The 22,721-nt window shown below is 35.5% G+C and overlaps 1 protein-coding gene across 15 annotated transcripts in view; it reads right to left on the reverse strand.

The window, feature by feature from the left end:
• PPP1R12A (protein phosphatase 1 regulatory subunit 12A) overlaps positions 1-8,386 on the reverse strand; it is a 171,629-nt gene extending 163,243 nt beyond the window's left edge. For 11 of the 15 annotated variants that reach the window (XR_012476229.1, XM_074226505.1, XM_074226499.1 and 8 more), the window contains exon 1: positions 8,124-8,385. Coding sequence is in view for 14 of the 15 variants with exons in the window: in XM_074226505.1 (XP_074082606.1) it covers positions 8,124-8,360 (237 nt within the window). In the remaining variant the exon portion in view is untranslated. Of the gene's footprint in view, positions 1-8,123 lie in introns of all 15 variants that reach the window. The other 4 variants (XM_074226501.1, XM_074226497.1, XM_074226506.1 and 1 more) reach the window with 2 other exon arrangements.
• Between the last annotated feature and the right edge of the window lie 14,335 nt (positions 8,387-22,721).

A 22,721-nucleotide genomic window follows, 5' to 3' on the forward strand; every position in this document is an offset into this window, starting at 1 on the left:
CCAACTATTTACAAAGTAGCTTGCTAGGTGGTGGGGATACAAAGATGAAAAGAACAAATAGTCCCTGGTCCCTTTTATGTCTACTGTGAACAAACAGTATTTACACAGAAAAACAAATACTAGATCACTGGAGGAGGGAGAGATCACTAGCAACAAGAATCAGGGACATGGTATTCAAGATGAGTTTTGAAGAAAAAGAAGGATTCCCAAAAAAGGGAGAAATGGAGGGGGGGGGGGGGGGGGAGGGAGAGAGGGAGAGAGGGAGAGAGAGAGAGGAGAGAGAGAGAGAGAGAGAGAGAGAGAGAGAGAGAGAGAGAGAGAGAATGCGTGCGGCACTTACTAAGCATTAGGCACATCAAAGAATTGTATGACAAGATGAGAAGGCAAGTCAACTAAGGAGTGCAAAATATTAAGAGAACCATGATACTATGCTGACTTTTTTTTAGAATTGCGTGATTCTCATACGGAATCATGCCAAACAAGAAAAACCTAGATGGTTAGGATCTCATCAGTTTTACCAATCAATATAGATCCATTCAAGTCTACAATAAGAACCTCATTAACTTTCTTACTTGGTAATGATTTTAAAAAACCATTTGCAAGAATAAATTTTCTTGATTATGTTCTTATTTAAACATAAAGCATTTTAAGGATTACTAGAAAGGTAACAGCTGAGCAAGTCTTCATTCCTTAGCCACAATTTCTGTCCACTGTCATTTCAGGAATGCTAATAGCATTCCATCAAGACAGGTAAGAACATATTTACCCATACAAAATGCATGAGGAACAATGCTTACCAACTAGAGTTGTAATGTAGGCAATGCAACTCAAAGTCTTTCTCTAATTATCCTCATTAAGAATGAAAAGATAAATGGACCAAGGCAAAAACACTAATATATCTGCTTAAAGTTATTTCACATGGGAAATTTTATTTAAAAATAGCTGGACATTAAAAAAATGATGCAAAGATATCTCAGACCTCAAAAGATGAATTTTCTCCCAAGTTCTCTTCTTTAAAAAAAGTCCTGCACAATAACATTAACAACTGATTCTGCTAATTAGAATACTTTCCATGCCAAAATTAAGCTATGGCATTAATAAATATTAACAATTTGTAAAAACTGGTTTATGTTTAGAACAAAGGAAAATCACTTGCCTGCATTGGTAATAATTTATTATATTTCCGTAGGTTTTGATCTTCTGGATCAAATTTGGGTTTTCTTCAATCAAGAAATGTGTACTAAAGGCATTTTAAAGTACAGAACCCTCATGTCAGAAGACAGCATGCCCCCACACATACACAAACACATAAATACATGAGGGCCCTAAAAAGAAGTGGAGGTAAAACAGAAGGATATGGCCCCTCCAAACACTGACCCTGCCATAGCCCTTCTGTGGTGCTCTCCCCAGAGTTGGGCTCTAAATGGAAAGGTGTGTAATATTTCCAAAAGGAAACACGAGGCAATGTTCACTTCCCAGGGGCCAACTTTGACAAAAGTAGATCAGCTGTGATGAGTAAAAGCTGGGGCGGCAGTCTGGGAACAAAAGGCAGAGAGAGCCTCAAGTATAAAAAAAAAAGTACTGGTGTTCAAAATAGGAATAGATTGTGCAGGGTTGTCGGGAAATACTTTTTTTTTAAAAAAGGAGGCATTTGAGCAACTATAGACTGTAATCTCTTAGAGGACAGGCACCGTTTTTTTTTTTTGCTTCATACCTCCCACATACTTAGCATTTGATGGGGGCTTCATTAATATTTAATTGATGGGTGTGTATGGGATAAAAGGAGAACTGAAAACATTAAGGGTATGGGATCTGAGAGAAAGTCTGATTTGCCTTCAAGTTCCAGCTCAGTCATTTGCTGTGTAACCCTGGCTGTGTTTATCTCTCTAGGGCTCAGTAATTTCTTAAAAAAAAAAAAAAAGGGGGGTAGGGAAGTGGGGTAAGAGTGTTAGCCTAAAGAATGTTTAAGATCCATTCTCTCTCCTAGTATCTGGAAAATCTTTTTCCAAGCCCAAAATTCTGGGATTTTAGGTTGAGAGATAGAAGATGATACCATAGGCTAAGATCAAATCCTGAAGAGCCTCAAACGCAAGAACTATTCTTTAGTCTTAGGGAGAAAGCTGTATGGCTGTAGTAAGAATGGAAAACAAGAAGGCAGGAATAGAGATGAGATCTCTGTGTAATAATAATTCGTCATTACGAATTGGGTTGTGAGAATTGAAAAAACATCAATGTCTTACTCAAAATTTCATTATCTATAAAATATGGCTCTTGTTGGCATCAACTAGGCAATGGGTCAACAAACTGTATATTTGTGCAAATTTAATGAAATTTTATGCCATAAGAAATGAAAGACAAATTTATAAGGGAAGACTTATACAAATTGATACAGAGGAAAGAATCAGACCATATGTTTACAATAAAGCAAAACATTCAAAGACAGATGAATTCAGATTAAATACAATCATCAATACTGCTTCCAGAATTCAAACGATAAAATACATTTTCCTCTTCTCAGTAAAAATGGAGAAAGGCTGAGAAATGACTGTGTTGTAAAACAGAATAAATTAAGAAAAACTTGTTTTCTATACCATCTATATCCAGAGAAAGAACTGTGGAGTCTGAACAAAGACCAAGAACTATTACCTTTGATTTAGGAAAAAAAAACTGATATCTTATTGTCTGATCTTGCTATCTCTTATACTTTGTTTCTTCCTTAAGGATATGATTTCTCTCTCATCACATTCAATTTGGATCGATATATACCATGGAAACAATGTAAAGACTGACAAATTGCCTTCTGTGGGGGGGTGGGGGGAGAGAAGATCAGGGGAAAAATTGTAAAACTCAAAATAAAATCTTTAAAAAAAGTTTTCTAAGACCCCTACTAACTTAAAGAAATCTATAATTCTAAATTTAACTAATACGTTTCATGTCCTTCATGTGATAAGGTTAAGACGATTATTATGGATGAAGTGTAATGAATCTATAAAATTTAAATTCCATCTCAGAAATAAATAGCTAAAACAGGAGATTGCAGCCTTTCAAAAAGGAGTTTGCCAGCATGGCAAGCTTCTGTTCTGCTGGTAGACTACTTCAGAGTAGAAAGTGGCAATTTCATTGAAAATATGACTGGGTAGGTTGTGGGCTCCAGACTTAAAGCGAAAAATTTTACCAATTTTTTTCTTAATAGTATATATGTTTAAAATCACCAGACTGTACATAATTTGGAATAAATTTTTAAAATCAAGTTTTGCTTTTTCCCCCAGATATATATTTCCAAGCCTAGGAGTCTAACATAATGATTTCCAAATAAAAAATCAGGACATATGTACTGGCAAATCACATTTATTTTGCAAATCCTTGTTAAAAGTACACTTAGGTTTTTTGAAATGAAGACTGTTCCAGATTTGAGATGGTTATCATATGTGGCTTGCTCACTTATACCTACACACACAAAAAAAGGACTGACTGTCCACTGCTTGGAGTTATACTCTGGCTACTCCAACTGAGAAAAGGATTTAGTTATGCCACTTCAAAGTCAGACCACAAAGCTCTTGCCAAGAAGTCATAGATTCGTAGAGCTGTCCAAAAATGGAATGGGCCTGCCTCCGGGAGCACACAGAGCTTCTCTCCATGGTTTTCATCAGAGGCTAGGTGAAAACTACTTAAGGATATTCTAGATAGGATTCAGGATTTTGGTAGGAGTTAAATTATAATTTCTTTCAAGTCTCTAATTCTGTGATTTCTTAGCAGCAACCCACTGATTAGAATAGGAATTCCAGTTCAGTGCTGTTTCTACTGCCTCAACATAGGAAAAGAACAAGGTATTTGTTCTATCCTATTAAAGAGACAAATTAGGGTGGAGCAAAAAAAAAATCATTTTGAAAATCTTTTCCCAAAAAAGTTTGTATTTTTAATTCAAATAATTGATTTCTATTAAAAAAAAAATCTGGCTCAATTTTAAGACTAATTCAAGTTATCTTCCAAACTGAAGATGCTCAAGTCCTCGGTTATCTAAGTAACCTTGACCTCTAAAATTCTAAGATAAATGTATTTTTAGCATGACATTTGGTATAACATTTCTTACCTTCCAAATATATTTAAGAGTGGAACAGTTATGAATTTTTTTAGAAAGCATCTCTCATCTAACAAGTAAGAAAACAGGTATTTGTACAGAACATTACTTTCAATGGACAGCTGAATTTTAAGTTTTCAAAAATTCTTGAAAAGGCATTTGAAGAATAATAAAATATTTATAAGCCAAACTTACTTTGATTTCAATCACTGAGCTACAGAATAGTAAGTATGCCACCAACACAGTAATTACAACACATTAATATAGAATTTTCAAGCTACTAGTTCACAGTTGGTATTTTCCTCAGTTCTTAAAACTCATTATGGAATTCCATGCCAGCACATCTGAAAATAAAATAATTTGGGGGTTACCAAAGGTTTGTCTATCAAATTTTTAAGTAGTTTCCCTTTACTGATAAGAGGTGAGGAAAGCAACATTTTTGCAAATAAGCCTACAGAACTGAAAGTATTTTAAATTTCATTTACTTTTAAGTTTCACTTCAATTCTAAGATAACGGTCCACATGTCAAAATGAAAATTTCAAAAATAAGACTAACTGGTACTCATGTCAAGGTGGAAATTTGCTAATATTCTATTTTAAAAGAGTTAAATGCTGATTAAAAAAATTCTACTTGAAGAAAGGATGAACAAACAGTAAAGAGTTCAATTAAGAACATTCTTTCCAGCATATAATTAATATTTGGGTGGATTGATCTTTCCAACATACACAGCAAGAGATACATATCTGGTTCATAAACAAACCATTCCTTTAATCTGATATGTGAATGTACCTTTTTAAAAAAATTTGGATACAAGGCACAAGACATACAATTTTGTCTTTGATGAGTGCATACACACTAGCAGAGGAAAACATACGGTTACAAATAAAGCATAATACAGAGGAATATCATACAAATAGAATCATACAAGGTCCTAAGCAGGAAGGACAGATAAACTTCTGGGTGGAGTCATGAGAAGGAGTTTCTATGGCAGAATTGACAGGAGCTGGGCCTGGGAGGGCAGTAGGCTTGTTTTGGGAAGCAACCAAAGGAAAAATCCAGATATGAATGGCTTTAGCAGAGAAGCACAGACTGACTTGATGGAAGCTTCAAGGGTGAAGTTACTGAATGGAAGGCTGTAATGTTCAGATGTTATCCTTTGGAAAATGATGCTGCATAGCTAGTGGGTCTGAAGTCAGGAAGAACTAAGTTCAAATGCTATCTCAGAGATTAGCTCTTAGTCTCAGTTTTGTCATCCATAAATAGGGATAACAACATCTGTCTCTTAAAAGTTTGCATCAGATGTGCTAACATTTCTAACACTTGGAAAACTTTAATGCATTTTATAAATGCTAGCTTTTTTTAAGATGGAAAATGAATGGCAATTTTTGAGCTAGAATGATAAAAATGCTATCTAAGGAAAATTAAAATAGTGGAAGAAGTATGCAAAGTAGACTGAAGTAGGGAGAACAATTAGCAGTCTTGGCCATAACCTATTCATGTGGCAAATTGGGACTTTTAACTAGGATGGCAGCATTGAAACTAGGGGGAAGAAAAGGAAGAATACAGAGAAACTAAGCAACTGAGTATTTGGAGTCTCACGGATCCAAGAAGACTAAGAAGTTTCTAGTCCTCTTGGCACCATTAATGGAAGCAGATACTATAAACTGAAGAGTTAGGCAAATAAGAAAGAAGATGAAAGAATAAAATGATGAAATCTATTTTAGGCTTTCTAAATTTTAAGTTACTACAGCACTTCCATACAAGTGGGACAGGCAGTTGGAAAAGCTCAACAGAGAGGTCGGGGTTACAACTATAGAAGGCAAGGGGAATGGGGAAATGGATGGATGACAGCTCCAAAGGAGTTAGTAGGGATAAAGAAAATAGAGTAGGGTTAAACACCTGACTCTCACGGATACCTAAGATCAGTAGAAATCACAGTCCTGCAATAGAAAAATCTGTGTGTATATGTGTGTGTGCATATGTAGCTTTATCTATATAAGAAATATAAAATCACACTTATACATCTTTAAATCACTTAAAAACAATATTTATTCCTAAGAGGGAAATATCTAAAAAATACTAGAATCACCGATTTTTCTGGTAAGCAAAAAACATGACATTTCTATTCTGATGGATTTTTTTTTTTAGGTTTTTGCAAGGCAAATGGGGTTACGTGTGTTGCCCAAGGCCACACAGCTAGGTGTCTGAGACCGGATTTGAACCCAGGTACTCCTGACTCCAAGGCTGTTGCTTTATCCACTATGCCACCTAGCTGCCCCTCTCTGATGGATTTTTAAGGAGAAAAATGAAAAAACTACTAAAAAAGGTCCACTTTCCTTCAGGGCAGACTTTGTATTTTTAACATCTAATACAGTGCCTGACACACAGTATGTGGCTAATAAGTAATACTTGCTGGTTGATACAGATAACTAAATTTCTATTTATAAATGACTTTTACAAATCATAACAAAATAAAGTGTATTAACCTCTCTGAATCTCAATTTCTCTGTAAAAGAAGATTAGCTTGGTTGATTTCAAAGAACCCTCCTTTAAGTTTAAATTATGATTCTATGATTTTTTTTTGAAATTAAAGTGCAACTATATAAACAAAATGTCAACACAATGATAATCAATGGATTAGGAAGTTCTTAAAGACTTTCCATATCAAAGTTAAATCTAGTGTTTTTTTGTTGAGGGGGGAAAAGACCAATATGCTAAAAACAGACCAACATTCAGGCTAATGAGAATTTCTACAGTATACCATGTTTTGATGGGTCCAGCTGACAGGAGTCATTAAAGTATTTTAAATGGACTAATACTAAAAAAAAAAAATCAGTGAATTAACTTTTTTCTCATACTTGTCATTGTTTTGCAGTGGGAACTACAATGCTTGATAAAACTTTTAAGTAGTGGAGCTCTCTTAAAATCTCTGTTTTCTTTGTTTCAAAGGGATTTGGCTTGGAACTTCCAGATTTTTCTCTTGTTTTCACTTTTCCAAGAGAGAAGTAAGTGCCTGCTTCCCTTACCACAATGGCAAAGTACATTCATTGTGTCCAAAGGGACCAGAAAAATACATAAAGAAAAACATGAGACAAAATAAAAAGCAATTTTTAATATTTTTTAAAATATAAAACTTCACTAGTGTGAGGGAAGTAGAAACGAGATACCTTTAGAGTTCTCATGGAAAAAAGTTTTCCTAAGACTTCTACTTAGAGGTTGCGATAAATTCTTTAAGAATGTCAAAAATTCAACCGACCAAGTCCAGAATAAAAAATCAGTCTCGAGTTTAAAACGAAGCCAAAGCGGTTGTTGTGACGCTATGTAGAGACAGGGGCCGAAACACTAGCTATAGAAATGGAACTGAATATGAAGCGGTTTGGAAGCATAATCGTCATGATCTTAGCACAAACGTCACCCTTTCTCTTTCCATTCAAATTAACTGTGGTTGCAATTACAATGGGGGCAGAGGAAGAAATGAAGGTAAATAAAACATAAAAAAAAGTTAAAAAAAATCAACCCCTCGATGTGTTGAGGTTACAAAAATTATAATAAAAATCAACCGGCGTGGAAAGACTTATGGAAAGCACGAAGTCCCTCAAGATAATCATAATTAGGATTTTCTACCTTCATTTTAAGAACCAGCTTCCTGAAATAATCCAACCATAAAACAAACCTCGGGCAACTACCATTTTGCTGTTCAACCATCTAGATGGAGCGATAGGCCGGCGATGTCTGTATTTTTTTGTTGTTTGTGTTTTTTTTGCAAGGCAACGGGGCTGTAAGCGTCTCGCCCAAGGCCGATGCCCACATTTGGGGTGGCACTCTCACCCTGCCCGTTCCGCCAGGCAAACGGAGGCGCCTTTCCGGGTGGGATTCGGCGAAATGAACAATGATCCGCTCAGTGGAAGTGGGGAGCGCGACCGCGTCCCTCCCTCCCCGGAACGGGTCCGAGCCGGCCGCCGCTCCGGGTCGGGGGGCCCGGCCCGCCCCCGGGGCGCCGCCGCGGGCTTCCGGCCCCCGCCCCCACCCGGCCCCCCGACCGACCTGGTGCAGGGCGGTGAGTCCGTCCACATTGGCGTAGTTGATGTCGGCGCCGCGGTGCAGCAGCTCCAGCACCTCGTCCGTGTCCCCGCTGGAGCAGGCGGCCAGGAAGACGGCGCCATCGTCGAACTTCACCTTGGTCTTCTGGCGCTTCACCACCGGCGGCTCCAGGTCCGTCTCCGAGCCGATCCAGCGCTTCAGCTGCTCGTTCCGCTTCTGCTTCGCGTCCGCCATCTTCATCCCCCGCTCCGGCCGCCGGGTCTTCTTATCGCGAGGGGCGGAGGGAGGGAGGGAGGAGGGGGAGGGGCGCGGGGGCGGCGGCGGCGGCGGCGGGGGGAGGCGCCGGCCGCGACTTCCGGTATCCCACAGAGCACCGGGGCGGCGCGCACCTGGCGGGCTCCGGCCTCCCACCACACGCCCGCCCTCTCCGCGCACGCGCTCCCGCGAGCCCAGCATCGCGAGAGCGGAGCGGGGTGGCGCCCTGCCGACACTGCGCATGCTCCCCTCTCCGAGGACCAGGAGGAGGCGGCGGCGGCGGGTCCCGGAGGGAAGGGGCGGGGCGGCTCCGAGCGCGGGGCCTGGGGAACGCCCGGCCTTGACGTTGACCCCGCCGAGGCGGAGAAGAGCCGGGTTCCAATCCCGGTGAAAGGAGCGTAATTACCCCTTAGGGTGGGAAAGACACGGCCCGTGTGCCTCAGGTAGTGGTAAAATAGCGTGTGCAATCATTGTGCAAACCTTCAAGTTTATGATAAATACTGTATTTATTAAGTAAATAAAGCTTATTATGGATATTCTTGTGAGGAAGACTCGGGTGCGAATCCCACTCAAATAGCACATTCACTTGAGTGATCATGAAGAGAGAATAAGTGAATTTTATGTAAAGTGCTTTGCAAGCCTTGAAATGGCTATTGTGGACCGGAGCTAGGTGACCTTGGGCCAGTCCTTTAATCTCCTCTATAAAATGACCTCTCAGGTTCCTTCCAACTCCAAATCTCTGTTTATCATTTTTATCTATATAATAATGTAAAATTATATACTTACAAGTCTTTAGTTACTTGTAAAACCCTTTTGGCTTACAAGGTCATGCCCTTGTGACCTAGGGAGGATTTTATGTCCATTTTTCAGATAGGTAGACTGGCATTTCTAATATAAATTTAATATATATAACATAACTTTATTAATATAACTTTTATTGTATTTCAATAAGATAATACACTAATCATATTTTGTCAATTAAATTAATTGTTTAATTTGTTGATTGATAGTAATATAATATAAAATGTAAATTATATTTTATTATATTTTAATAATAATATAATGCAATAAATCCGATTTTATTAATTATTTAATTAATAAAGTTTTGTTGGTTTATAATAAAAATAAATTATATTTTATTAATATAACTTATATTTATCATATTTTAATAATATGCAATGAATCATTTTATTAATTGTCTCATTAATTAAAATTTTGTTGATTTGTATAAGAAAATAAGTTATATTTCATTAATATAATTTATATTTTATCATGTTTTAATAATGATACAACAAACTTTTATTAATTATTTAATTTGAGGATTAATAATATAAGACTATAATAAATAACTTGTGTTTTATTAATGTAATTACAAATACAAATTCATAATATAAAATATATTAATATAATGTATTTTATTATATTTTAATAATATAATACAATAAACCATCTTTTATTAATTGATTAAATTGATTAAATGGATTATTTAATTAATAATTTGTTGATTAATAATGTAATATAATAAAATCATATTTAGTAATTAAATCAACTATTTAATATTTTATTGCTTGATAATAATATAAAATAAATTGTGTTTTATATTTTAATAATATACAATAAATCATAATTAAATGAATGAATTGATAATTTGTTGGTTTATAATCATTTTAAAATAAAATATATTTTATTAATGTAATCTATTTTATTATGTTTTAATAATATAAACCAATCATATCTTATTAATTGATTATTTGATTAATAATTTGTTGGTTAATAATATAAAAATAAATTATATTTTATTAATGTAATCATAAATACAAATTTATAATATAAATGTAAGGTCTCTATAGCTCCAGTCAAACATAACTTCATTTGGTTCTTATGGAGCAAACCGGTGAAAGAAAGAAAATATTGTCATCTCCGTTTTGCAGAGGAGGAAACTGAGATCAGTGTCTGATCAACATTATTGATCTAGAACTATAAGATCATTTAGAGGCCATCTAGTCAGACCTTTTCCTTTAATAAATGATGAACTAGTCCTCAGGACTTTTAAGTTAAATTGCCTATGGTTTCAGAGGGGAGATTAAAACCAGGGCTTCTGCCTCCACAACCAGTGTTCTTTCCACTGAAGCACATAAGAACTAGATGGTGGCATGGGCCCCTTATAGTTTGATTTGTGCAGTTCTGTTTCAATACACAAGTGCTATATGTGTATGCTTTGTACTAAATAAGTCCTGGTTTCAGTTCCACAAGTATTTATTGAGAGGCATTGTATTCTCAGTTGGGGGAGTTGAGTCTGGAAAACCTGGATTCAAGTACTCCCTCACCCCACACACACACACACTTACAGGCTCTTTGGGCCCTTGGAAAGTCACCCCCTCCACTGCCCATTGTGTAATAAAAGGGACTGAACCAATGCTGAACAACTTGGGTAAGAGTTTTTTCCTCTAGGAGAAATGAGTGTCTCCTCATCAAAAAAAAACATCAGGTCTCTTTTATACTCCTTTGTGAACCCTGCCCTCAAGGAGGGAGAAACCAGATAATTAAACAGGGAATTGATACAAAAACAAATAAAAAGTTGGGCTGGGGCTAACCCTTGTGGGAGGTAATAAGGAAGTTTTCATATTCAGAATAGACTTCTATTTTAAGGGGGCAGGAAGGTCAAATAAAGGAGGTAGCTAGGTGGCTCAGTGGATAGAATCCTTGACCTGAGTTCAAATCAAACCTCCTATACTGACTAGCTTTGTGACCTTGGGCAAGCCTTTTAACTCTGCCTTTAATCCACTCCAGTATCTTTGCTGAGAAAATCCTAAATGGGCTCACCAAGAATAGGAAACAACTGAACAAAAATGTCTGATAATCCTAAATTTCATCTTTAGTATTTCACACCCAGTTTCTGATATAACTTTATGACTTTTCTCCTAATCAAATTAAACCAGAAATAGAGAAGACAAAAATACTAAACCTGGATGTAGGAAAACCCAAATTCCTTTCTTAAAACATTCAGGCCTTGGACTTAACCTCAAAGACCTCCTGTCCCTTGTTTAAAAATTCATACTTTATGGAGAATCAAATGAGATAATGAACATGAGGTATTTAGAAATTATTTCTCCCCACTGCACTTCATAGACTGTTGAGATCTGGGATGGAATTTTGTCTTGTCCATACTTAAAATCCTTAATTTTTCTTGCATAATTAATAGTGTATTAATATTAATTAATTACTTTATCTCATACCAGGTAGCATCATGTACACCTGGGTTCAGCTCCAGCCTCAGATAACGTGTATCATCCTGAGCAAATCACTTAGCCTCTCAGTAAGACTGTAAGAGAAGATGCTCACGTGTGTTTGGGTCATGAGAACTTCACCTGGGAATGAAGTCTCACGTGATCTTTATAGCAAACTTGGGAAATCAATAGTGCAAGTATTAATGTAATATTATTGCCTAGATGAGGGGATATGAGACAAAATCTCCCAGAATCTGTCCTTGGATCTCCCATCTAGGAAACTGCAGGACCAAGATTGTAATCAAGTTCTAAGTATGGTACAGAGGAAAGCACCTGGGGACAACTCTGCCACTTAGTCCATTTGTGACTTTAGGAAAATCATTTAAATTCTCTAGACTTCATTTTCCTCTTCTGACAAATGACGGGCTTAGATTCTAACTCTCAACCTATGACTAGAAGCCGAAATCTTGTGCTCTTGGCAACGTACTGTATTTGACACCTTCATAAGTTTCTTTGCTCTTTAGCGCAAACTGAAGTAAATTTAAGGAGAATTCTGGTGTCTTTCGTATACCTCTACCATCTAGTAGAGTACTATATAAATATATAAATTACATACTGCAATAGAAATCTTTAATAAAATCCTAAATAATTTTGCTCATTCAGAGTTAGCACTGATCCTTAAAGGTCATGTCTAGAACATCTGCCATACCTTCAAAAGACTTCATCAGCTCTCTGGATCAGGGAAAGGAATTGGAAAAAGTCCTGTCTTGTCAGCTACTCTTGTCTTCACTTAAAAGAAAAAACAAAACAAAACAAAACATAAAATACCGCAAGGTATAGCCAAGGTCACAATTTAGCCTTGGATAGCTATATTCCTAGAATATTTGGATCTATTTGATAGCCCTCTTAAAAGGGCCTTGAAAAAGAACTTCCAAACACCAGGATCAAAGGAAGAGGCCATGCCTTGTTTTTTAACTGTTGCTGCAGGTGAAAAATAATTCAAAATCAAGATGAAATAACAGCAGTAAGAAAGAGCCTGGGAGACTTAAGTTTGAGTCCTACTTCTTAGTCCACCTTTTGAATACAACTTCCTAGTTGTGATCAAATTAATCCTGTAGCCTTATTTTCCTCATCAGTTAAATGGGATAGTTCATTTAATTCCTTCATAGGATTTAGACCTGGAAAGATCTTAAAAATCATTACAATTAGACATCTTTTTATAATAAATTGTCTGGGCTTTTCTTTAAAAAACAGCCCTGAATCACAGGTAGTATCAGAATTCAATGTCTTTAGATTTCAAAGTGTTTTATTGTATAATATTGCTTCTTGTTATAATTCTTTGTAGCATGCTTGAACTCTAACCCCACTCTCAATCCTTACTAATAAGTAAGGTCTCTAGAACAAGAATATTATTCCCCTTAGGTTAAGCCCTGAAGTATTGGGAGGCAATTTTTCTCATAATAATTTTTACTCATGAACCTTCATCTGACCTGTTCTCCCCAATATCAAATCCCAATGATTATTGCCCCCATAACCTTTAGATGGATTAGTATCTCTCTCCTCTATATCATCAATAATTAACCACTTACAAAGGAAAATTTACTGAGAAGTTATAGTAGTAAGGACCAGAATCCAGCAACCTCTGAAACCAAGAAGCCTTCCTTGTACACCACTACCTAGATTGCTGAGTAGAGTTTACTCAAACTAAAGCAGCAGTCAGTCACTGTCCCCATCAAGTTCATTTCTAGTTATAGCCTAACTCCATGACACTGTCCCTGATTCCAAGACAAGCCAGTGTTTCTTCACCAGCTTCACTTGGTTACCAGCTGACTGCAACCAATTTCTTAATGTCTGGTGGTTCTTCCAACCTTTTGATGCTCACAAGGTAATAACCTGGTCAAGTCTATCTCAGGTATTCATTCACCCCTAAAATCATTAAAGAATACAAAAAACACTCTCCTGAGTTGGGTCCAAGGTCCTTCCCCCACCTGGAGACCTACAGCAGTTCCTCTTCAACTGCCAGGAAGGGAATTCTTTTGTTAGCACAAACTTTTTTGGATTCACATTCTGTTCTGGCTTAGCTGCCAATTAAAATGCTTTTCATCACTACTGACAGGAAATAGTCTTTAAAGACTTTTAAAGACTAATAAGTCTTTAATGCCCATTGGTTTTCAAGGAATGTTGCTCAAAACAAATTGTGTTTAGGAAATGGATATAATTTCTAGAGTCAGAACCCTCCCAAGTTCAAATCCTATCTTGAGTTTGTTTATTGTCGCATGGCTGGACAAGTCATTTAATCTTTCCACCTCAGTTTTCTCACCTGTAAAATGAGGAATTTGATGACCTCTAAAGCTCTAAATCTATCCTAAACCTTGTAAGAAAACGAAAAATTATATGGCCTTTGTGGTCAAGATCTGAAATAAAACAGATTTGAGGGAGAAACAAGAAACAAAGCCAAGCTTCTAATGTTATTACATCTGACTAAATAAGAAACAAGAAGCTAGGTGAGTAGAGCTCTGAAACTTCTGTTTTCCTAATATTATTTTCCCAGTATATTCTTGCCTTGGAACATTAGTGGGCTCTTCATTAGTGAGTCAATAACATAAAGTAGTGAAAAAATCTAATTTGTTCTTAGTCTAAAGAGCAGCAACACTTCAAGGAACAAAGACTTCTACCTTAGTCTACCTTTGGAGTATTGTCTTCTGGGTCATAAACTTGCATGCATAAAGTGCATAAATACATGCATAAAATGTCCCAAGGGAAGTCACAAGAAAAGTGAAGGCCTTTGAAGATATGCCATGTGAGGATCATTTGAAGGAACTGGGGGATGTTTTACTCTGAGAGGAAAAAAACTGAGGGGAAACATAGCTGGTTTTAATTATTTGAAGAGCTTTCTCCTAAATGATTGATTACCTTGACATCCTTATAGTAAGAGGACAGAATTAGAAAATAATTTGTGAGGGTGAAAAAAAAGGGAATTCAAGCCTTATTTAAGGAAAAAACTTGTTAACTATTACTTGTCCAAAAGAAAAATGGGATTGCTTCAAGAAGCAGTAGGTTTCCATCCATGAAGGTTTTCAAACAAAGGCCACTTGACTGCTTTTCCATTATATTATACAGGGGATTCTTTCAGGTATCAGTTGGGTTAGATGACTTCAGAGATATCTTGCAACCCTCAGACTCTGATATATTTTACCACAACACATGGTAATAAACCCTTAAAAAGGACTAAGTAAACTTGTGCTATTTTCAGAGAACTGATAAGAAGAAAAAGATCTACATTCTCTAGCAGCCTAGGTTCAGTAACAAAGTTCAACATATTAATTATTAAGATATCTGACTTTTTTTTATACAGTGATTTAAGGCTTTCAAAATGCCTTGTATCTATTTTCTCATTTATTTCAATCTCATCTGATCTTCACAATCCTGTGAAGTCTGTGTTATTTTCTTTATTCAACAGATGAAGAAATTGAGTCCAAGAGGTTAAGTGTTTTACTCAGGATCCCATACCTACTAAAATGTCTCAGACAGGATTTGAATTTGTCATCCAGGCTCCACACCCATTGCTCTATCCACACACTAAGCTGCTTAATAATAAAGCCTCTTATTGTCAAAAGGACTGTGTTAGAGTTTATGGATAGAAAGATGAAATTAGATTTAGATCTTGCACAAATAACTATAATCAAATTTTAAAACAGGCACACAGAAGTTCACATAGTGTTTTGAGAAGCATGAGGAAGGAAAGAATCCTTTCAGCTGGGAAAATCAGAAAAGTTTTCATGGAAGAAAGATACTGAAGAGACTATCTAGGCCTACCTCTTCATTGTATAGATGAGGAAGCAAAACCATAAAAGCTAAGTGTCTTGCCTAAGATCACAGAAGTAACATCATATAACATGAGCTATGAAAGAAGGAAACAATTTCAACAAGGTTAGATGGAGAGAATCTATTTTAGGCCTGGGGAGATGACATGAGCAAAGATAAGGAGAAGGGAATGAGCAGAATGGAAATGAAGCACCATGCAATATAGAAGTAACTTCATAAATATATGTAACGTCTGTAACTTCTTAAAATATATATATGTTACTTAATAGTTACAAAATGTATCTGAAAGTAAAACAATCAAATTTGGATATTAGAATCTACTCCCTGAAAAACTTTAAAATGAAAATCTTAGAATCAAGTATCAATCAACCTTTGAATATTATATCCTAGTTCTATTAGAGCTGTTTTTTTAAAAAAAAACTTATTTTCTGCAATTTAATACGAATTCTTTGAGTTATAGGAAGCAGCTTTGAATTGCAAAAATAAAAGTGGATTCTGAGGTCCTTTTCTTATTTAATAGTTTACAAAATGTTAACTGTAAAACAAGAATAAAGTTTTTTTTTCCATTGTAGTTGGTACCTGCAATAAAGATCAGTAAATCATTCTATAAACTTTAATAAGAAATTAGATATACAAAAATAGCAACTTCTTGCCTCCGAGTAGCTTCTTACATTATTTGAGGGGAGGAGTATATGAACCTAAATGGTAAATACAATCTCCTGTTACATTGTTTTTTTTAGGTTTGTTTTTTTTTTTTGCAAGGCAAACGGGGTTAAGTGGCTTGCCCAAGGCCACACAGCTAGGCAATTATTAAGTGTCTGAGACCGGATTTGAACCCAGGTACCCCTGACTCCAGGGCCTGTGCTTTATCCACTACACCACCTAGCTGCCCCTCCATTACATTTTTTTGCCAGTGTTCAACAAACTTTTAGAAAGTTCCTAGTCTGTCCAGAGCAGGGCACCAGGTGATGAAGATGAATTGGATATAGGAACCCATATAGAATTCTGAGTTCACTAAACATTTTGAGTAAATGTTTTTTTTTTTAATTGTTATTACAGTCATATCTTTTTATGAGTCAGGATGCTTGGCAAAAATACTGGAGTGATTTGCCTTTTCCTTCACCTCATTTTTCAAATGAGGAAACTGAAGCAAACTGGATTAAGTGACTTGCCCAGAGTCACAGAACTACCGATTTGTCTGAAGTTAAATTTGAACTCCTTTTTGACTTCAGTACCAGCTCTAATTGCCCTGTTTTGGATAATATGTTTTAAAATGAAATTGTAATCTCTTTTGTTTTTTGCATTACTTGCATTTCCCACTTACACTCTATCATAGCCTTACATATCACTTTGCCAGATGGCCCAGAAGTCATCTTCCCCCAGAAAAGCTTCCCTTCAGATAAAGACTTTTTAAAAAGTTTCAAAACTAACAGATCAAAAAACAAAACTGACATTATATGCAGTACTCAGCCAGAATCCCCTCTACCTTTTCAAAGTGAAGGTAACTGAAAGAAGTATCTTCTTTTATTTCTTCCTTAGGGCCAGGATTGGTAATTATAATATTAAATATATATGCATATTTATATATGTATGACATTTTAATAACATTTAGGTTTTTTCTTGCTCTTTCATTTATATGCTTTTCAAGTGCTACTTATTTCACTTGGAATTAGTTTACATAAATTCATGTTTCTCTGTAGTTAGCACAGTCATCCTATCTTGTAACTCAGTAACATTTAATGATATTACTGTTACAGAATTTAACCATTGCTGGATAGATGGTTATCTACTTTGTTTCCAGGTCTTTGCTACTGCAAACAAATACTATAGGTATTTTTGTATAAATAGAGTTTTTCCTTTTGTGTTTATTGTCCTTGGAATATACGCTTAGTAGTGGAATGTCTGGGTTAAAAAGTATGGATGGGCAGCTGGTGGCACAGTGGACAGAGCACTAGCCCAAGAGTCAGAGACCTGAGTTCGAATTCAGCCTCAGTTGTTCTATAATTGCCTAGCTGTGTCACCTTGGGCAAGTCACTTAACCTCATTGCCTTAAATTTAAAAAAAATTAAAAATTTGTGATGGAAAATGTCAAAAAAAGTGTGGACTTTTTACTCACCTTTTTAACATAATTCTAAATTGTTTCTAGAATAATTGAACCCATATATAATTCCATCAATGATGCATTTGTAAAACAGTACAATCACTCCAACACTGATTTTTCTCATTTCTTCTTATCTTTGCTAATTTTTTCCCATCTTTTCATATGGTTGGTAATATTTTACAATTTCTTTTGATAACTTTGTGCATATCCTTTGACCACTTAATATTGGGAAATGGCCCAGGGCCATATATTAATTCTATTAGTTGCTTATACATCTTGACTATCGAACTCGTATCAAAGTTCTTTGGAAGGAGATTTTTTTTCCCTCTAGTTTACTAATTCTCTTCTTAGATCAATTAATTTTGGTCGTGCAAAAAAAGCTTTTCAGTTTTATGGGATCTATATTATCTTCCATAACTGTCTCTATCCCTTGTCTGATTAAGAATTCACCCATTAGAACTCACCAAATATATGGTGAGGAGGAAATTAATAATTCAGAATTATTTTGCCCAACTGCCAATAAATTGATAACACAAGTGAAATGAACTAATATTTACAAAAATATAAATTGCCCAGGTTAAATGAGGAAATTAAATACCTAAATAACACTATCTCAGAAAAAAAGGAATTCAACAAGCAATGAACTCTCTAAGAAAAAATCTCCAGGGCCAGATGGGTTCACAAGTGAATTCTATCAAACTTTTAAGGAACAATTGGTTCCAATTCTATATAAACTCTTTGGAAAAATAGGGTAAGATGGAACTCTGCCTAACTCTTTCTATGACACCAATATGGTGCTGATACCTAAACCAGGAAGAGTTAAAACAGAGGAAGAAAATTATAGACCTATCCCCCTGATGAATTTAGATGTAAAAATCTTAAATGAAACCTTAGCAAAACAATTACAGCAAGTTATCACTAGGATAATACACTATGACCAAATAGGATTTAGCCCAGGAATGCAGGGTTGGTTCAATATTAGGAAAACTGTTAGAATAATTAATTACATCAATAACAAACCTATCTATCAGGAATCATATGATTATATCAATAGATGCTGAAAAAGCCTTTGACAAAATACAGCACCCATTCCTACTAAAAACCCTCGAGAGCATAGGAATAAATGGATTGTTCCTTAGGATAATGAGCAGTATCTATCTGAAACCATCAACAAGCATTATATGCAATGGGGATAGACTAGAGGCATTCCCAACAAGATCAGGGATGAAACAAGTATGCCCATTATCACCACTGCTATTCAATATTGTGTTAGAAATGTAAACTTCAGCAATAATAGAAGAAAAAGAAATTGAAGGAATTAGAATTGGGAAGGAAAAGAGAAAACTCACTCTTTGAAGATGACATGATGGTATACCTAGGGTATCCCAAAAAATCATCTAAAAAAACTATTAGAAATAATTAGCAACTTTAGCAAAGTTGCAGGTTATAAAATAAACCCTCATGAACCCCTAACATTTCTATATATGACTAAGAATCAAATTTAAATAACAGGGCAAATATCAACTGCTCATGAATAGACTGAGCTAATATAACAAAAATGACAATTCTACCAAAATTCAACAACTTGTTCAGTGCCCTACCAATCAAAATTCCAAAAAATTACTTTGAGTTAGAAAGAAATTGTAAGTAAATTCTTATGGAGAAATAAAAAGTTGAGAATTCCAGGGATTTAATGAAAAAAAAATGAAAAAGAAGGTGGCATAGCCCTACGAGATCTAAAATTACAAAGCATCAGTCATCAAAACTGTATGGTATTGGCTAAGAAATAGATGGATAGATGGTTATCTACTTTGTTTCCAGGTCTTTACTACTACAAACAAATACTATAAATATTTTGGTATAAATGAAGCTTTTCTTTTTGTGGAATAGACTAGGTGCAATAGCAGGAAATGATTATAGTAATCTGCTTTTTGATAAACCCAAAGAATCCAGCTATTGGGATAAAACTCTTCAATAAAAACTGCTGGAAAAATTGGAAGTTAGTATGGCAGAAACTTGGATTAGACCAATACCTCACACCCTGTACCAAGATAAGATCAAAATGGATACAAGATTTAGACATAAAAGACAATTTTATAAGCAAACTAGGAGATCAAGAAATAGTTTACCTGTCAGATCTATGGAAAGGGGAGCAGTTTATGACCAAGGAAGAGATGGAGAACATCACATAAAAACAAACTAGATGATTTTGATTATATTAAATTAAAAAGCTTCTGCACAGACAAAAACCACTATAACTAACATCAAAAGAAATGTAGCAAATTAGGAAACAATTTTTACAACTAGTATTTCTGACAAAGGACTCGTTTCTAAAATAAACAGAGAACTGAGTCAAATTTTAAAAAAAGCCATTCCTCAATTGACAAATGGTCAAAGGATATGCAAAGGCAATTTACAGATGAAGAAATCAAAGTGATCCATAGTCATATGAAAAGTTTTGAATCATTACTGATTAGATAAATGCAAATTAAAACATCTCTGAAGGACCACCTCACAAGTCTCAGACTAGCCAATATGACCAGAAAGGACAATGATCAATGTTGAAAGGACTGTGGGAAATCTGGGACACTAATACATTGTTGGTGGAGCTGTGAACTCATCCAGCCTTTCTGAAAAGCAATTTGTAATTACAACTAAAGGGCAACAAAAAATGTGCATACCCTTTGATCCAGCAATACCACTACTGGGGGGGGGGGGGTCTATACCCTGAAGAGATGATGAAAAAAAGGGTAAAAACATCACTTGTACAGAAATATTCATAGCAGCCCTTTTTGTAGTGGCAAAGATTGGAAATTGAGTGAATATCCATCAATTGGGGAATGACTTAATAAACTGTGGTATATGTATGTGATGGAACACTATTGTTCTATTAGAAACCAGGAGGGATGGGAATTCAGGGAAGCCTGGAAGGATTTGCACGAACTGATGGTGAGCGAGATGAGCAGAACCAGAAGAAAATCATATACCCTAACAGCAACATGGAGGTGATGATCAACCTTAATGGATTAGCTCATTCCATCAGTGCAACAATCAGGCACAGTTTTGTGCTATCTGCACTGGAGAATTCCATCTGTATCCAGAGAAAGAATTGTGGAGTTTGAACAAAGACCAAAGACTATTACCCTTAATTAAAAAAAAAAAACATCTTATCATGTAATTTTGCTATCTCTTTTATTTTTTTTCCTTAAGGATATGATTTCTTTCTCAACACTCTCAATTTAGATCAATGTATAGCATGGAAACAATGTGAAGACTATCAGACTGCCTTCGGGGAGGGGGGAGAGATTAGGGGGAAAAATTGTAAAATTCAAAATAAATAAATAAAAATAGAATTCATCCAGTTCTTTTCACAGTGGCAAAGAATTGGAAATTGAGGGGATGCCCATCAATTGGGGAATGCCTGAACAAATTTTGGTATTTGAATGTTCTGGAATACTACTATTCTTTAAGAAATCATGAGGGACAGTACTTCAGAATAGACTGGAAAGAACTACATGGATTGATGCTAAGTGAAGTGAGCAGAACCAGAAGAACAATATATACCCTAACAACATTGAATGATGATCAATTGTGATGTACCAGTTCATTTCAGTAGAATAATGCTCAAAGACAATTCAGAGATCTGTGATGAAAAAAAATCTAGAGTTTAAATACAGACCAAAGCTTACTACAATTTTTAAGTTTTTATTGTTTTCTTTTTTCTCTATTTTTTTTCCCTGCTTGATTTTATTTTTCTTTCACAGCATGATTAATGTGGATCTATGTTTAGCATGGTTAGTCATGTATAGCCTATGTTAGATTGCTTTCTGTCATCAGGACAGGGAGGGAAGGAAAAAAGGGAGAAAAGTGTAAAGCTCAAAACCTTGCAAAAAATAAATGTTGAAATCTACTGTTCATGTAGTTGTGAAAAACAAGCAAATATCAAAAAAAAATTCACTTGCTAGATTTCCGTCAATTGGTGAACAGCTGAATAAATTATGGTAGTGAATATAATGGAAAATTGTTGTTCTATAAGAAATGGTGAATGAAATGGAGAACGAATGAGGATGATGATGCTTGGAAGATGCCTGCTTCCTGATATAGAGCAGGTAAACTAAATATGCAAAAATAGAAACCAGTTTTGGACACGGCCAATGTGGGAAATTGTTTTGCTGGACTGTTTTTGCCTCCCTCCTCCTGTCATGTTCGGTAAAAAAATTGCTTGATAGCTGAAAAAAAAATTAACCAAAAAAAATTCTCCTTTTCCATAGCTGTAAAAGCTATGTATGATCTGCTTCTCCTTAGCTAATATATTTTATGAAATAAATAATTTCATGTAATATTCACATGATTAACAATTTTAATGGGCCAAAAAGGTACAGAAAAAAGAGCAAATAATTCACATAACACATTTATTTAACTCTTTAGGTTTATAATTTCCAGCCTAAACATTTATTACATGCCTCCTATATGCCAGACACTGTTAAGCTCCACTGATTTCTGTGCTGCAGCATGATGTGGCCAGAACCTTTGGTTTTTGAAGTCTGGAGAGATTTCAACTATGTATTAGTGATGGGCTGCCTATCTGGTTTTTGAGAGTCACCCTAAATAAAATCAGTGGAGTATATCATCACCTTGGCTGCATAGTGATTCCTTTATCAAGCATATCAACTCTAAAGGAAGTTCTTAATCTGAGATCCAGGAACCCCAAAGAAGGCTGTGGATAAATTATATGGAGTCTATGAATTTAGATGGGAAAAAAATTTAAGAGCATTATTCTAAAGTGTACAGACTGCCAAAAGGGTTCATGACACAAAAAAAGATTATAAATCTCTGTACTGTTTAAAAAGTTTTTATCATAGGAGGGAATTCCTTGAGGAAACTACATATCCTTATAGTCTTGAAAGACTGAGGTTGACAAAGTGTTTTCCTTCTGTGAGATGATATACATATATATATATATATATATGATAATTATTATTATCCAGATATTCATAACAGATATCCAGTTCATTTTTAAGATACTTAATTAGGACTTGTAATGTGTTTTCCCTTATAGAAACAATATTATGAATGAAAGTTGAATCCCTAGGCCAGCCAACAAACTTGCATTTAATATGCTATAGACCTGAAATATAGTAGTCTTGATGACCTCTAATGTTATTTTCAACTCTTAACATTTTCTGAATTTAC

The sequence above is a fragment of the Macrotis lagotis genome, chromosome 2 (genome assembly GCF_037893015.1).
Source record: "Macrotis lagotis isolate mMagLag1 chromosome 2, bilby.v1.9.chrom.fasta, whole genome shotgun sequence".
Classification (NCBI taxonomy): Eukaryota; Metazoa; Chordata; class Mammalia; order Peramelemorphia; family Peramelidae; genus Macrotis; species Macrotis lagotis.